Genomic DNA, 17428 nt, shown 5'->3' with positions numbered 1-17428 from the left:
TCCAAGTCCTAACTAACCCCACGCATCTTCCATTCCAGACCCCTACAAAACTTCTGCAGCAGACTGTCCTTTCATCACTTCAGCAGGTGCTTTCATGGCATATAACCCATTCCTTTAATATGTTAGTTTCCACTAACCATTAATGCCTCTTGCATCAATGTTTAATTTTCTTGACTTTTAGGACTTTGTTCAATTCTCTGCTACTGACACCACTTGATGGTGATCACCTGATATACTTTGCTTGCCAGCACTGAAACATATACTAAAACAAACTGAGACCAGATAATAACGAAGAAAAGAATAGAGGTAAAATGTAACGAAGAAAGCATATAAAGAAATGGAAAAGGTTAATAGGAAAGACAAACCAAGATCACACCAGCGAATCTGGGAAAACACTTATTGAATTATAATGCGGAGATAGAAGGAAGGGAGAAAAGCGAAATGTTTTAACTTTTTCTACAGCTATAGACCTAAACACGTGCATGATTATTTTGAGAAAATATAAATAATATTGTATAAGCTGCTGTGGGTATTTCTGTTCATGTGCTTCGTGTTCCCCAGTCTCCTGCCAAAGCGTTGTGACCGTGTGAAAGCAAGATGTGTAAATGACAGCTCTGATGTCCTGCATAATAATGACCTTTGAATTCTGAACAGCTCTGGAACTGTCCACATTTGCCAGGGCCTCTGCTGACTCCTGGAAGATGATCACACTAGCATCCTCTGCACCTCTCCCTCCACACTGGAGCCCTAAATGTCCCTGCACATAACACACAGTCACCTCTGTCTGAGGCTAAGACACAGCTCAAATCTTCTGCCCAGAACCGTGTGGAAACCAACCACAGGCAGAGAGAAGACTGCCGATTGCATGCGCAGCGATGACGCCAAGGGGACTGCAGTCAACTTGTTCTGCGTCTCCATACAGAGCAGCTGTTGTATTCCAGGGAGAGCTCTCTCATTCCCTTCCAAGCCAGTTTCTCCATCCTCTATTGACTTGGAAATAGCCTGTTTGTAACTGCAGAATTATCACTGATCTAGAAATTCTCCTCCAGTGTGAACCTGGAAGGGACACAGGCTTGTGGCTCAATTAAATGCTATCTTAGCCTCCAAAAGTCCATATGTGAAAGGAAGTTGAGCACAGAATGAGTTCCCCATTGCTGATGAGTAAAAGACACACAGGTTTGGGCCAGGTTTCTTGGGACTATTCTTGGAGTACAAGGAAAAGGCAGTCTGAGGGAAGAAAGCCATACGATGGCTCATGACAGTCTGACAGGTGCTGGGGTAATGCCTGTCCTACCCCTTCCCCATGGAGATGGTGGGCTCCTGGTCAGTTTCCAGTCGAGGCAAGATTAGGGTACCGTCTTCTCTGAATCTGCTTTATCTCACATTCCCTAGAAATAAACCAAGCTTCTAAATGGTTTTCATGCCAATGATAAGCTGGGATTGAGCAGATATGCCAGCACTGACCTGGCCTAGACCAGTATTCAAGGTGGCCCAGGCAAGCAGAATCACTTGCCTCCAATCTAGAGGCAGAACAATCCGGAATCCCCAGGGGCCACTGCTCCTGAACTCGGCCACATGATGTCTGCAATTATTCCTTCTGCTGTAACCAAGACTGTGCCTCTTATAATCTCCTGCACAAAGGGATATAACTGGAATTTGGCTTTGATGGGAAAAATCAAAAATGTATTTCAAAGACGTAAAGCACGTAATACGATTTTTTTAAAAAAACTCTATTGACAGCATTAGTTATTAGGAAAATGCAAATCAAAAACACAGTGAGCTACCACTTCCCACACACTAGGATGGCAAGGATTAATTTTTAAAAAACCCCAGAAAATAGCAAGTGTTGGTGAGTATGTGGAAAACTTTAAGCCCTCGTGTATCGCTGGTAAGAATGTAAAGGGGCTTGGCCACTGCGGAAAATAGTTTGGCGGTTCCTCCAAAAGTTAAACACAGGATTACCATATGACCCAACAATTCCACTCCTTAGATAAACACCCCAAAGAACTGAAAACAGGTACTCAGATAAATCCCTGTACATGCGCGTTCACAGCGGCACCAATCACAACAGCCAAAAGCCAGGAGCGTTCCAGATGTCCATCAATGGTAGATGGATAAATAAACTGTGGTATATACGTACAATGTAATATTATGCAGTCATAAAAGGGAATGAAGTACTGATACATGCTACAACATGGACGAACTGGAAAACATGATGCTCAGTGAAAGAAGCCACAAACAGTCACATGTTGTATGATTCCATTTATATGAAATCTAGAACAGGTAAATCCGTAGAGAGAAAATGCAGATTGCCAGGGAGTGGGGGAAGGGATGGAGAGCGACCGCTTAATGAGGGCAGCGTTCCTTTCGGGGTGACAAAAATGTTCTGGAACTAGATTAAAGTGCTGGTTGCAAAAACACTGTGAATGTACTGAATGCCACTCAACTGCTCACATTAAAATGGTTAATTTTATATTATATGAATTTCACATCAATTAAATAAAACCTTGTTTTAAAACCTCTGTCAAGCCTGCACCTGACATCACTTGACTCACTTTTCTGAAGCCCTCCACACCTCTCCTGATTCCATCTCCTCCAGGACCTTCACCCATTAATTACACCCCACCTACCTACTCTCACATCTGTCCGTTTCTTGCCTTCAGCTTATGCCAGTTCAATGCATCCACCACTCTATAAGCAAAAACTCTTCTTTGGACCCAATTTCCCACTGAGGATACCATCCCACTCTCTCCCCCGCCATTCAATGCCAAGCTTGTCAAAAAGGCAAGGCTCCGGGCTTCCCTGGTGGTTGAGAGTCCGCCTGCTGATGCGGGGGACGCGGGTTCGTGCCCCGGTCCGGGAAGATCCCACATGCCGCAGAGCGGCTGGGCCTGTGAGCCATGGCCGCTGAGCCTGCGCGTCCGGGGCCTGTGCTCTGCAACGGGAGAGGCCGCAACAGTGAGAGGCCCGCGTACCGCAAAAAAAAAAAAAAAAAAAAAAAAGGCAAGGCTCGCCGCTTCTCCAAGCTCTTCCTTGCTCCCTGTTACCCAGCCGCCCCACCCCCCGACCATCACTGTCCTCCCAACCGCAAGGATCCAGGCGTGAATTCTGCAGCTTCTCCTCTCCAGGAGAGCAGGTCAATCTTCAGAAAGACAATTGCTCCATTTCCTTGATCCCCTTTACTATCTGTAAGCTTGCCACAGTGTTTAACAGGAAGGTTGGTTTCAGCCGCTTTAGAAGATTTCTGTTATTTTAATTAGCCAGTTTTCACTTTATGCTTTTAACAGGATTTTAGGGACTGTTCAATTGGTTTTGGATGTGGCTCTTTGCCGGCTGCTGGCAGAGAAGGAAGAAGAGAGAAGGAGGGAAGAGAAGAGCCTCTGCCTTGGGGACCCGGGGGACAGTGGGCTGCTGATCCCAGGGTGGGCATTGGGGGGAGGGACGTCAAGGAGCAGACGAAGATGGAGAACTCGTCAAACTGGCTCTGAGCCAACTGAACCAGTGTTGTCACAAAGAAGCCATCTCCACAGAGGAGGGACAAAAGTTACAAAGTGCTTTTCAAGGGCAAAGAGAAAAAACAGAATTGTCCCAAACTAAACTGGAGTGTTCAGAAAAATAAGTTAAAAGTGCAGAAAGCAGGGCTTCCCTGGTGGCACAGTGGTTGAGAGTCCGCCTGCCGATGCAGGGGACACGGGTTCGTGCCCCGGTCCGGGAGGATCCCACATGCCGCGGAGCGGCTGGGCCTGTGAGCTGTGCCCGCTGAGCCTGCGCGTCCGGAGCCTGTGCTCCGCAATGGGAGAGGCCACAACAGTGAAAGGCCCGTGTACCGCAAAAAAAAAAAAAAAAAAAAAAAGTGCAGAAAGCCAATAAGGAGGTCCAGAGAAAAAAGTTAGCGGGAAAGCTTGGACCAGACAAGGGTTCTCAAACTGTGGCTTCCAGACCTCAGGAGAAGAGGCCCGAGACCCTATCAGGGGGTTGCCAACTAAAACTTGTCACTCACCATCTGGCACTAGAAGGATGGAGTCACTAACCACTGCTGCCACCGACCTTCAACACACTCTGAAAGGAGTTTGGGATGGAGACCAGGAAGGAGGCACTCGGTGCTCTGGGAAGAACTGGCACAACAAGCCTTCATAGTTAGATATTTTCAGGGGAAGATTCTATGAGCCCATTTTTTCTCTAGAAAAGCACTAAAATCATTAACGGAGACATGTGGTCCTCGTGAGTAGCATCAACCTTCTGCCAAAATGTGTTCTTGATTGCACGGGTCCCCCTTCCCCAAAATCACATATTTACTGACCTCTCCCCTACCTCTTCGGAGCACTTCCTCAGAGCTCTCTGAGAGGCTGTCTCCCAGGCCACAGTCCTCATTTTGCCCCCAGTAAAACTTAACTCACAACTCTCACGTTGTGCATTTTTTTTTCCAGTCGACAGAGTTCACAAGGTCAAAACTATCTCATAATAATAGGAAAACACAGTGTGCCTTTTTCACTACTGATACCTCCCCACATGTCAAAGCCGTGTCTTTGCAGCAATGAACGATCTCTGAATCTTCAGCATCTTCAGGCATTTTGCAGGGAGAGGGGGGAAAAAGCCAGTCTCACTTAGAATGTCCTGGATGAGGCAATCAAAATTAAAATTTGATGAAACCTCAACGGGGAATGCACGTCTTTTTTTTAACATTCCCTGTCATGAAATGGAAGGTCTGCAAGCAGCATGCCTGCTGCCCAGCAGCTGCCTCGAGAAACACACTCATGGGATTGTTAGAGCCATGACCTAACTATCTCGTTTTTCATGGAAAACCTTTTATCCTTGAAACAATGACTAACAGACAAAGTACTGTTATCCAGACTTGGCCCTCTGGCAGATATTTCCTCTCCAGTGAACACAGCGAGCCTGTCCCTTTAAGGAAAACAACCAATAGTTTTTGGTATCAGAGATAAAATTTGAACTTTTAAGGAATAATTAGAATTTTGGAAAACATTTATCTTCCATTATAAGCTTGACAGATTACCAATTCTTAAAGACTCTTCTGATGAGATTGGTGGCGATATCAATCACGGATGTGATTTCTTGTTATTGTATTATGAAATGTGTCAATATTTAGAAGCTCTGTATAACTCCAATATTTTCCAAATGACCAATGTGTGATGTTATAAAAATCACTCATGGTTAGAAGATCCAAAGAGCAAGACATACCAATGGATTTTAATGTGACAGACAGCAAGAGCATTAATATGGTCCACATCCCACATACAATTAACCTCTAAGAATCTGTCACTTGTCTAATTTTGAAGTATTTTCAAGAAAAATATCCACAGGGTTTCCCTGGTGGCACAGTGGTTAAGAATCCGCCTGCCAATGGAGGCGACAAAGGTTCGAGCCCTGGTCAGGGAAGATCTCACATGCTGCGGAGCAACTAAGCCTGTGCGCCACAACTACTGAGCCCATGTGCCTAGAGCCCGTGCTCCGCAACAAAAGAAGCCACCGCACTGAGAAGCCCACGCACCGCAATGAAGAGTAGCCCCCGCTCGCCGCAACTAGAGAGAGCCCGCATACAGCAACGAAGACCCAATGCAGCCAAAAAACTAAATAAAATAAATAAATTTATTTTTTAAAAAAGAAAAATATCCACAATTATCTGAAAAGGCTATTAAAACACTTCTCCTTTTTCCAACTAAACATCTGTGTGAGACTGAATTTTCTTCCTCTAGTTCAACCAAAACAACACATTGCAATAGACTGAATGTAAAAGCAAATGGAAAAATCCAGCTTTTTTCTTCTTTTAAGCCAGATGTTAAAGAGATTTGTAAAAGCAATGCCTCGCTTCTCACTAAATTCTTTTGCTTTGGAAAACGGTTACTTTTCATTAAACAGAGTTATTTTTGTTAACATGTGACGGGTCTATTAATTAAATGAAATAATAAATATTTTAATTCCTCAGTTTTAACTTAATGCAGTAAATGTCAACAGAAACAGCCCAATAAACAAAAGCTGTTTGGGTTCCTCAGTAACTTCTAAGAATGGAAAGGAGTGCCGAGACCAAAAAGTCAGAAAACCACTGGGTGAGTTTGGGACATAAAACTACAAACGTTGCATCCAGTGGACAAATCCTCAAGTGAGTCTGTGACTCGGCAGGTAGAAAAATGGGCCAAGATCTAAAGAAAAAGGACAAGGGAGGCCAGTGGGGAGCTATTTTGGGCCAGGAGGGCCAGGAGATTTCAAATAATACCATGTCGAAACCCCTAATGCTGCGCGCCATTAAGAGACGTTAGTAACATACACCCAGAGCTCTCTGGTGTCTCTGTCTGGTTTGGGAAAAATTATGCTGCACTAACCCCTAACACATGACTTTCACTCCCAACCACCTAACACTCCACAACTGGGAAGGATAAACTGCAGAGCCATTCACCAACCCCACTCACTGATTCTTGAAACGCAAGAGGATGTCGCAGAAGGAATGGGGCAAACACCAGAATCAAACCGAAGCTCTAATTTCCTCGACTTCAGGGAAACAGATGAGTCCATTTATACTTTAAAGCCATACTAAGAACATGGTGGGGAACATTCAAAGGGTTTTTTCCTCCTCAAAGTCTGAAAGCAGTACCAAATTGCCGCAGATGGTCACTGGCTAGATATTTAATTAGAGGCTGAGGAAGTCGATAATGTTTCAGAGGAGATTTGGGCATCAGGGGAAGGTCAAGTTCAGTGATTTCCAAAGCCAGTTTTCTGACTTTTGACATCAAGAGAGCAGAGACCCTGGTGGTTTTCCTCGCCCTGTTTTGCTGGGGTGAAGCTCCGTGCCTGACACTTAGAGGTGCTCACAGAACATTGGATGAGGGATGGAAATGGGGAGAAATAAATGACTCTCCAAGATGGTAAGTGGAATGAACTTGTTTTTTGTGAGCAAGTGTGGCTGACAGTTTTCAGATCCCTAAAGAACGTGGTGTGCAGCCCCACCAGACACCAGCGGCAAAGCCGCTTAGCTGCGTTATTCCCAGGGGCTTCCACTCAGCTCACTGACTTGTGGACTGAAAACTAGGACAAAAGGATAAGCATCTCAGGGAGAGGAAAGACAAGGAAAGCAAGCTCACCAAGTTCCAAAGAGATGGTTTTCTCCTCTCTGGAATAAAAGTCTAGTCAGAACCTTATTTCTGTATTCTAAAAGCTAGCCATTAAAATCTGAGAATAATAGTTACCTGTCTCCAATACAGAGTTATAGAATGAGTATCTCTCCTCTTTGTAAAGACTGAGCGTGTAAAGAACAGATTGTAAAATCAGGGGCTGCAAAAACAGTCCTGTAACTTTTCTGTCTTCCAACTGGAACTTTATAAGTCCTGGGGATGTAATGTACAGCATGGTGACTATAGTTAACAGTACTGTGTTTTATATCTCCAAGTTCTGAGACAGTAGACCTTTAAAGTTCTCATCACAAGAAAAAAAATTGTAACTATATGGTGATGGATGGTAACTAAACTTATTATGGTTTCACAATATATACATATATCGGATCATTTTGTTGTATACCTGAAACTAATGCAATCTTATGTCAATTACATCTCTGTAAACCTGGAGGTGGGGGGTTGTAATCTAAAAGAACAGGTTTGGGGCTACTTGTAAAAGGCTGCCTGCCACACCTGTAGGGATTTTCTCTTTCCCTGCGTTCCTCATCTCACCCATACCGGGATTTTCTCAAACTTTGCTCTAGAATAAGAGTCCCAGAGAGCTTACTCCCCTATTGTATTTTATGCCAAAGAAAACCATGGGACCCAGGTTGCTGAATCTTCTAAGTCTCTTTGGAAGGTCTTGAGTGACCTCTAATGTCTTGGTTGATTTCCACGGCATTTCACAAGGTTAGCAGCATCTCATCTCAGCCTCCACCCCCAGACCCACTGGTCCAGATCTGCACTTTTAACAAGATTCCCACATGTGCACATTAAACTTGGAGAAGTGCTGAACCAACAGGTCACGAGGTCAAATCATCTTAACCCGATGATGCCTGATTCTTCCCTGCGGTAAACGGTAAAACTTTACGTGAAGATGCTAAACAGGCACCAAGACTCACACTGAAATGCTGAAGGTCCCGCTAGAGGCACACTGCCCAGCAGGGGGAGCCCTGGAGCAAAAGTCCAGAAATCTCCCTTCATTCTCCTCCTGCCTCTACTATGAATTAGCTGTTGGGCTTTGGGCACAGAGCTTAAATCTCCCTTAGACCTCGGTTTCCTGGCGTTTAAAACAAAATAGGTGAAGAGGCCTCTAAAATCACCCTCCACTCTAAATGTTATGACCCTAGAAACGTCACCAGTGATCTAATCCTCACCCTAACATATTTGGAATGCCACCAGCCAGTAATGCCTCTACAACTGTCAGCTTGGGGAGACACATTTCAACCTTCTGGGAAATGCTGATGCCAAACAGAAACTTGACAAGACATCTATCTTTGGGGACATAATTCACAATTTTTTTAATAATTTATAATAAGCGACTCAAAATGTTGTCATGTATTTGTGGCAGGCAACGATATGATCATCCTTCGGTCTGTGACATAAAAGGCAGCAATGGCTCTTTAATTACATTAGCACCAAGAACTATAATTTAGACACAAGTCCATGAAATTCTAGACGAGCTGATCCTTGACCATTGAAACAGCAACAACTGGGCTGAATTTTTTTTTTTTTCTGTTTGCCCATTTCCAAGTTTTAGATAATTTTTCTTTTTCTTTTTTTAACATCTTTATTGGAGTATAATTGCTTTACAATGATGTGTTAGTTTCTGCTTTATAACAAAGTGAATCAGCTATATGTATACATATATCCCCATATCCCCTCCCTCTTGTGTCTCCCTCCCACCCTCCCTATCCCACCCCACTAGGTGGTCACAAAGCACCGGGCTGATCTCCCTGTGCTATGTGGCTGCTTCCCACTAGCTATCTGTTTTACATTTGGTAATGTATACATGTCCATGCCTCTCTCTTGCTTTGTCCCAGCTTACCCTTCCCCCTCCCCGTGTCCTCAAGTCCATTCTCTACGTCTGTGTCTTTATTCCTGTCCTGCCGCTAGTGAACTTACTTTTATGATCTCTGTATTTAGTCTGTTTCCAATATTTATTATTCTATTTTTGTTACCCATAAAAGTATTTTCTCTCTCAAAGGCCCACAAAGTGGTTCCTGCAAGTATAATCTGTGGGAGAAATCACCCATCTTTTATTAGCAAATAAATGGATCTCAAGACACCTTGATTTTGGCATTCAGCCTCTATACTCTGGCTCAGATGCTTTTAATGAGCGTTGTCCATAAGCTATTTGTTCAGTCAAGAGAAGGGTCCCCCCTTCCCTTAGAAGAATAAATTAGTCTTTTTTTCTGTCACGTCACTAACCACTGGCTCATCAAGTATTTTCCCATCCACTAGTGTGCTACTCTGACCCTCTCTTGCTGTGTTTTGTTCCCTACTTAAAGGAGAAATTCCTCTCCAGTGCCGGCAGAACCGTGGGGGACCTAACCCCACTATATACCAAACAGAACTTTTAAAAGCAACTCCACACTCTGTCAGCTGCTATTTTAGTGCTCAAAAGGATACAGTGAATGCCTTTCCTTTGATGCTTTGATGGGCTTTCTCATCTATGCTGTCACCCCATTTCTTTCTCACAACCCTACCAGGTCTCAGGCCCTTTTCAAGGTCTCATGAGGGCCTTTTTATTCACACTGATGATGGTAGAAGAATTAGCTCTCAGAGAAGTGATGGACGAAAGAATATGACATCTATTTCTGCCCCCCGGCACGTTGCTACTTCCTAACCTAAAGAGGAGTTCGCCACTGGTTTCAAACCAAGAAAAGAATGGCATCAAAGATTCCATTTGTTCAAATTATTCTGACCTATTTCTTTTTTAAATGATAGGGAAAGGATTGGCAATACTGCTTAAAATGCGCCTAAGGGGTTCCAGCAACAGTCTGGACCACACAGTCTGTGAGAAGGCCTTAGATCAGAAAATATAATCTGATTCATGAGTTTATAAAACAAACACACCACGTCCTTTTCATGTTCCCATATTTACCGAACATATAACCCAAATTACATATCTAACTGAAAACCTAGAGAACTGGTTTCCCATCACATCTTTGTTCTTTTATTTATTCTGTTTGTTTAGTTCATAGGCAGTTTTTGAGCATCTCCCATGCAGAAAGCACCTTGCTAGTTGTTAGAATGGATACCAAGGGGACCAGATGTGACTCCTAATGTCAAGGAACTCACCATCTGAGACGTCCCTGGGAAACTCCCAATGATCCCACGTCTGAGCTGGATGTTTCTCTGGGCTCCCAGAACACACCTACAAGACTCTCCCAAAGCACACATTCCCACTGCTCTAATCCATGATTTACTGTCCAGCTCCCAGCTCCTGAACCTCCCAGCTCCTTCCCAAAGGGCATGTCTTATATGAGCAAACGTGCATCCCCCAGAGCCTAGGGCAGTACCAAGCCCATGACAAGCAGTGACTCTGCCCGGGAAGTGGCATGTGAACTAAAGTGAATACAAGTAATAACGTGTGTATGAAATAGAAGCATGAACCAAATGCCATGTGTCTCATAAGAAAAATAAAATGTACAGGGCTTGAGAGGAGGGAGTTTGCACTGGGGGATGAGGGACAGCTTCCAGAAGCAAAAAGATTTTGAGCTGAGCCTGAAATATATTTGGGCAGGTGGAAGGGCAGGGGGCAGAGGGCAGCTGAGCATTCCAGATGGAGGAAACAGCATGAGCAAAACCAGGGAGATGCGAGAGAGGAATCGGGACGGGGAGGGCGGGACGTGCAGGGGTTAAGAGAGGGGCCGAGGCTGGAAGGTGACCAGGCGCCCAACTCACGGCTGGCTCGTTGCTCTGCTCTGTGAGTCAGAGCTGAAGGAAACAAACCTCAGAAATGGGAATTCACTGGGAGCCCTGCCAAAGGGGCAAGAGCTTTTGAAAAAGGGGAAAAGATGGAGAGGCACGCTGATAGGAGACAGACAGGCTCCTGGAAGGACAGTGGCCCTTACCTAGACCACATGGGGTGTGGAGCAAGGACAGCAGGTGTTATCAAGCAACAGATAAAGCAACCGGTTCAGGCCAATGACTTATTTCTAAACCCAACCTAACCGGAAACACTCATCTGTAGGAAGACCAGGACTTCCTAGGGCTTGAGTTTTTGCCTTCCAAGAGGAGGGAGGGAGGTCACAGAAGGTCAGGAATCTCCGGAAGTCAACACTCCAGCGCTCTGCTCATGCACGGGCCCACACCTCAAGACAGAACTAAGCCACCAGCTCTAGAAGGGATTAAGAATGGCTCCTTGCCATGAGGCCGGCTCAATTCTTTCTCAAAACAAAGTCTGAGTAGTCAGCTCTAGTTTCCCATCTAAACAGCCTAAGGATGATGGATTCAGAAGGCAAGCACTAGACAGGTTTCTAAGGAATCTTCTAAGAATGGAGGCCTGACCCCATTCACCTATCAATATAGACCAGGGCCAATGAATAGGAAAGCTTTGTGATATGGACTGAACCATTATATCACTTAACAGCATTTATCTTTTTGACTGGCTTCGCGTGACCTTGAAATTATTAACAATGAAATCTTGGAATACAAATATGGTGCATATTTGCTCTAGGGAATCAGCAAGAATAGGAAGACGGTAAGCATGGCTCTTGAGACCTCTATTTCCAGAATTATGATCCACTGTCAACTTTTGCATCAGACTTGCCTGGCTGCCCAACAAAAGGCATCATGATCTGAGTGGTGGGCCTGGAATAGGACTTTTGTCAAGAGCCTCAGGTAAATCTTAGGCAAAGTAAAATTTAAAACCAATCCTTTAACTTTGTTGGGCAAAAGGTGCAATTGGGTAGAAAGGGAGCAACAATGAATCAGAGAAAAAAAGTGGAGAGAATCTTGTGACGGTTAATTTTATGTGTCAACTTGGATGGGCCATGGTGTCTAAGTAACTGATCAAACATTATTCTGGATGTTTCTGTGAGGGTATGTTTGGATGAGATTTACATTTAAACCGGTGGATTTAGAGTAAAGCAGATTGCCCTCCACAATAAGGGTGGGCCTCGTCCAATCAGTTGAGGTCTGAATGGAACAAAAGGCTGACCTCCCCCAGCAAGAGGAATTCTGCCTTCAGACTTCTCCTGCAACATCAGCTCTTCCTGGTTCACCAGCAGACTGTCTCTGTACTAGAACTGCAACTCTTTCCTGAGTCTCCAGCCCAGCAGCCGCCCTCATCAGATTTTGGATTCCCCAAGACGCCATAGTGGTAGAGCCACAATGAACCAATTCCTCAAAATAAATCTCCTTAATTGATTGATTTATATATATATATATATATGTGTGTGTGTGTGTGTGTGTGTGTGTGCATGTACACATATATAATAAACATTAAAATTACATACATAAATTTTAAATCTATATATATACATAGATATCATATATATACATAGATATCATGTATATACATAGAGAGGGAGAGATAGAGATATATCCTCTTGGTTCTATTTCTCTGGAGAACCCTGATTAATACACATCTCATGCTCTTGAGAGACAGGGTCATGGAACCCAAATGGATCTAAAGAAGGCTGAAGGCCCACACCAGCAAAGAGCCCTGACAGTCACCTATAAGGTAATTAAGGAATCATTAAAATAGGCAGCAGCCAACCTTGGTGACAAAGTTCAAGAAGAAGTAGTGGTCAACAGTCAAATTTTTTTTCATAAAGAGAAGATAAGAATCAACCCTTGTCACAAAAGCAGTTTTCAAATACTACAGTGTTACAGTAAACTTTTTTTTTTTTTTTTTGGCGGTATGCGGGCCTCTCACTGTTGTGGCCCCTCCCGTTGTGGAGCACAGGCTCCGGACGCGCAGGCTCAGCAGCCATGGCTCACGGGCCCAGCCGCTCCGCGGCGTGTGGGATCTTCCCGGACCGGGGCACCAACCCGTGTCCCCTGCATCGGCAGGCGGACTCTCAACCACTGCGCCACCAGGGAAGCCCTATAGTAAACATTTTAAAAGACCTTCCCAGGTTGGTGGGATATCTAAGAACAGCAAGCAAAAGCTTTATCACAAACCACCCATCACTCAAAACTGTGAAATACCCTCCAGCCAAAGCACATCTAACAAAAGAGAAATGAGCCCCATTACAGAATGCGAGTAGCGTGGAAGTAACAGAATCGCTTTTATCTTGATGAACGATCTAACAAAAGATATAAAAACGATGAGAAACAATAAAGTTAAACCACCAAATGCAGTTCTTTTCGTTTGGTACGACAGATTCTTGCATTAGGTGGAAGGCTGGGCTACGTAACTCCTAATTTTGAGAAACAGTAAAAAGAAACTTGAGAACAACAATCTTTTATTGCTAGCAACAGCGTAAGCTGCTACAACAGCCAAAACAACAATCACAGAAAACCACGGGACTCGAGTGGACACAGAAGAGATGCCCCGCCTTCCCATTCCCACTGCTGCCGTGGCTCTTCAACCCCCCAGCGTCTTTTGGGGAACAGTGAGACTGGCCTCCAGATGTTTCTCATCAAGATAACAATGTGGTAGGTCTGTAAATGGACATGGTAATTCCGGCCTGATCATTTGCTTAGAGTCACCAGGGGTTATTATCATGTCTCAGACAGGATGACTGGCCACAGTTTCCTTAAATTCACTGAAGGTAAATGCAGGCTTTGACAGAATCAACAACAGCAGAGTTCTATACTTTAGAAGCACCTGGTGTGGAACTGGGAGGTAGGGGCAGGGGGCAGAGGGGTTATGTCGGGAAGGGGCACTCAGGAGCTGGTACCCATAACGGAGCTGTGCTGATATTAGCATGGATTCCAAGGCTTTTGAGTCATTTTCTCACAAAAAAACAAAGCACTCTGGCAACGTTTGCCAAGTTACGTGCCAGGTGCTCAATACTGCTACTGCCTTTGCAACGAGTCCATTCTAAGCCACCAGGCAGAGCCTCTTAGCTAGAGCTTTCACACAGATGAGACTCCCGGGCAGGCTGCACGCCACCAACACGCATGTGTTAAGATAACAGGGTGGCTGCTTTTCGGATGAAAAGTTTCCCCGGAAGCGTCATCCATTAAAGAGAAAGCGCACAAGGTGTCTCAACCACTGTGTCAGCCCGAGATTCTAAAGACAGCCCTCGGTCCCTCGTTGAAGACGTTTCTCTGTCACCAATATGATCTTTTCAAGGGCTAATGGGGCCGCAGAATTGTTCACCGGGAATACTAAGAATGAATTTGGGCAAGACCCGTGTGCCTCCGCTTTGCAGCCTCACTTGGAGGGTCTGACCTCTTCCACCTCGAGCAGTTGCATTCCTCAGCCTCTCAGGTTCACCTCTTCTAGAACCTCCTTATCAGATAAGCTCCCCACTCCTTCCATCTGACATAGCTTGAATCTCCTAATCAGATAAGTTCGCCACTGCTTCCACGTTTTTGTACCCCTCCCTAGCCTTGATGGTCATAGAAGAACACTCAATACCCTTTACTTTGTTTATTTTTGCATAGAAGGAGTTGATAAATAAAGCTTCCCCTCAGGACAGAAACGAGGCAAGCCCAAGTTGGCCGAGACAGAAGAAAACGGGACCTACAGGGCAGGCTCGGCTTGTGAAAGAAATCTCACGCTTCACCTCCTGGCTTCGCGCCAGTCACTCTCCCTTCCCCCAGGGATCTGGCTGTGGCTTTGGTTTACCCTCGTGCCCCTTTTCAAAGATTTATCAGAAATTATTATCCCTGCTACTTTCTTGGGTTCCTAACCACATTCTGCCTCCTACAGGGGACATCTTACGAGAAAATGGTATATTTAAGCCCCTGCAATGTTACATCGAAGACAGGTTTCCCAAGACAACATGAGCAGTACTCGAAAGTGTCTTCAACAGCCCTTTAGTCCATTAGCCCCAGACCTCTCACGTCTAAGTTCACACCACTGTTACTGCACGTGCTGACATTACCACAAGGAGGTGTCACCAAAGAAAATTTACCTGTGTTACCCTTCACATTGGTCTAAAATAAACCATGCTCTTTGGGGATTTGGGGAACCCACTTTCATGTAGCATGAACCTCAATATAAATCTGTGTAGAACTGGGGAGAGGGGAATGGAGAAAAAGATGCAGGAGTTGGACGTAGCAAGTGGTGAGACAGATGGGAGTCCCTTAATGGAACAGGGCCCCTGGTAAGGTGCAGAGTCTCCCTGTCTCACCCTGATCGGGTGGAGCCTGGACTCCACCTGCCGAGATTGTTCTAAGGGAGCCCTATAGTGACGGAGACTAGCTTCCGGGATGGCTGGTCCTTTCCTGGTCTGACTCTTGGTCCCCGTCACTTGGGACATGTCCTCAGCCCCTGTCCCCTGCCCACGTGACCTCAGCTGCTAAAAAGAAGAGGGGACGGGGCTCAGGTCTTCCAGAGTTGATGGCGCTGGTCCATGAAGGCCAAACACAGTGAGTCAGCCTTCTAGCCCCTACCTCCTCCCCGTTCCTCCTCTTACTTTTCCTTTACTTCTGTAACTCTGCTGTCGGCCCTGGAGACGTGCAAAGTCTAAGGAGGGAATTGGGTCGCAAATGGGAAGGAGATGACTCTGTCTTAGCTTTTCTTTCTTCTGCTTCTCAATTCTGCTACCAGATATGATAATACTTCTCACAAAATCCTTACGTGATACCAAAATGAGGAGGTCCAGCACTGCACAACTTTTTTAGTACTTCGTTTAAAAATTATATGGAAATTTATATATCTGTATGTTGCATACAAATAACTAAAACCAGAAATTCGGGGAGACTTTCAGCAAATGCAGTTGCTCTCTCCTCCTTCCTCCTTTATATATATATATATACACACATACACACACACATATGTATATGTATATGTGTGTGTGTATATGTGTGTGTGTAGGTGTGTGTATATGTGTGCGTATATGTGTCTGTGCACGTATATGTGTGTGTGTATATATATATGTGTGCCTGTGTTTATATGTAAATGTAGCCTTATGTAAATATACATTTTTAAAGCTCCCAGGTGTCCCCTCACCTCTGATGGCTTCGTGGTGCACCTTCCTCTCCCCGAGCACTCCAGGTCGTTTGCGTGGCTCTCTCCTGGTGCACAGGTGCTGGGCTTCACCACCAGAGTCAAGCGCAAAGCCACGATAGATTTAGTAACAGAATTATTCACAAAACCTAAAAGAAAATGGGACAATAGTAAACGTAAAGCCAACCAGCATTCTTCTGACAAGGCTATGACTACAGTTTACACAACATTCAAGTATGGCAAACAAAACAAAATGCAGTAAGTTAAGCCACGGCATAAAAGCGCGTGGCTAGTGGCCATTCAGACCTCGGGCCTTTAAGGTAGGCTACTCTTCCCAAGCATCATGAGGGATGCCGGTCGCCAAGGAAAAGGAGCGCCAGGCACTCCGTCATCACCTTAGCTGCTTTGCTTTGCTCCTGTTCCTGCCCTCTGTGGGCCACCCTGTCTCTGAATTCCATCCCTGCATTAGCACCTTAGAATTCTCTCTGCTTTTGAACTCGTCTTTTCCCTGGCGAGCCACGTGCTTGCATCTCCCTACTCCCTGTCTTCCTGGCTGCTCTGAATAGTCGCAAGCCCTAAATCTCCCCCACCCACCCTGCTCTATGGGTCTGCCCGAGCAGCTCAGTGCCCTCAAGAGGGGGCATGCAACATGGGTCACATTCTATGTTGGGTTTTCTCATAAATATCTACTTGATCACCAATCTGACTGTGCTGTATCAATTTCAGTTACGTGGTTTTAACCATCTAATAAAACAGGACCAATCATAGTTGAACACTGATCATAAAAGCACTAATGTGTCCTATTTATCACTGAATGATCTTTATGTCAAGTGCAGCTATTTGTACATGGTTGGTAGCAATAAATATGGAATAAATAATAGTCTCCAACTGGCATGAGGAAATAATACTGTAAGTACTGTGCACCAGTGATATAATTATTTCATTAAGAGAGTGTGCCTTTTTCTAATAAGAATATTCATTTATTTAGGAATGATTTTTAACTTCAAAATGAACAACTTATAATTAACACCTGCATCACCCAGGAGAAAGACTCCTGCATTACCCAGAAAAGGTGCTTAAGACAAGGGGGTGGAAATGATTCTAGACAGCCATGCCTCTCTAAGCCCCAATTTTCTTTTTTTCTGGGACTCTTTTCACATCAAAAAAGAATGCTTTTTATGATGACAGCTGGACACAGGCAGGAAGTGAGGCTGTCTGGGCAATGGGGCAACATGATCACCCTGCTCCTTGGACCCTAAGGAACATGCAGGGACAAATCTGTAAAGGGCAAAGCAAAGCACTACATTAGTGCAAGGGATGTTTTTAGCAGGCAGAAGATGGGTTCAAAACAGCAGCAGAGGATTTAATCCTGTTCACAAGCATCAAGGTTATGTTGGGAAATTTG

At 44.7% G+C, this 17428-nt stretch overlaps 1 protein-coding gene across 1 annotated transcript in view; it reads right to left on the bottom strand.

Moving 5' to 3' along the window:
• Positions 1–17428, bottom strand: part of DNER (delta/notch like EGF repeat containing) — a 325355-nt gene that overhangs the window by 139514 nt on the left and 168413 nt on the right. Inside the window, exon 5 of the mRNA XM_019923664.3 lies at positions 16027–16172. Within this exon, the coding sequence (XP_019779223.2) occupies positions 16027–16172 (146 nt within the window). The remainder of the gene's footprint in view (positions 1–16026; positions 16173–17428) is intronic.

Source organism: Tursiops truncatus, chromosome 7 (genome assembly GCF_011762595.2).
Source record: "Tursiops truncatus isolate mTurTru1 chromosome 7, mTurTru1.mat.Y, whole genome shotgun sequence".
In the NCBI taxonomy this organism is placed as follows: Eukaryota; Metazoa; Chordata; class Mammalia; order Artiodactyla; family Delphinidae; genus Tursiops; species Tursiops truncatus.
This window is presented reverse-complemented; position numbering and strand designations above follow the sequence as displayed.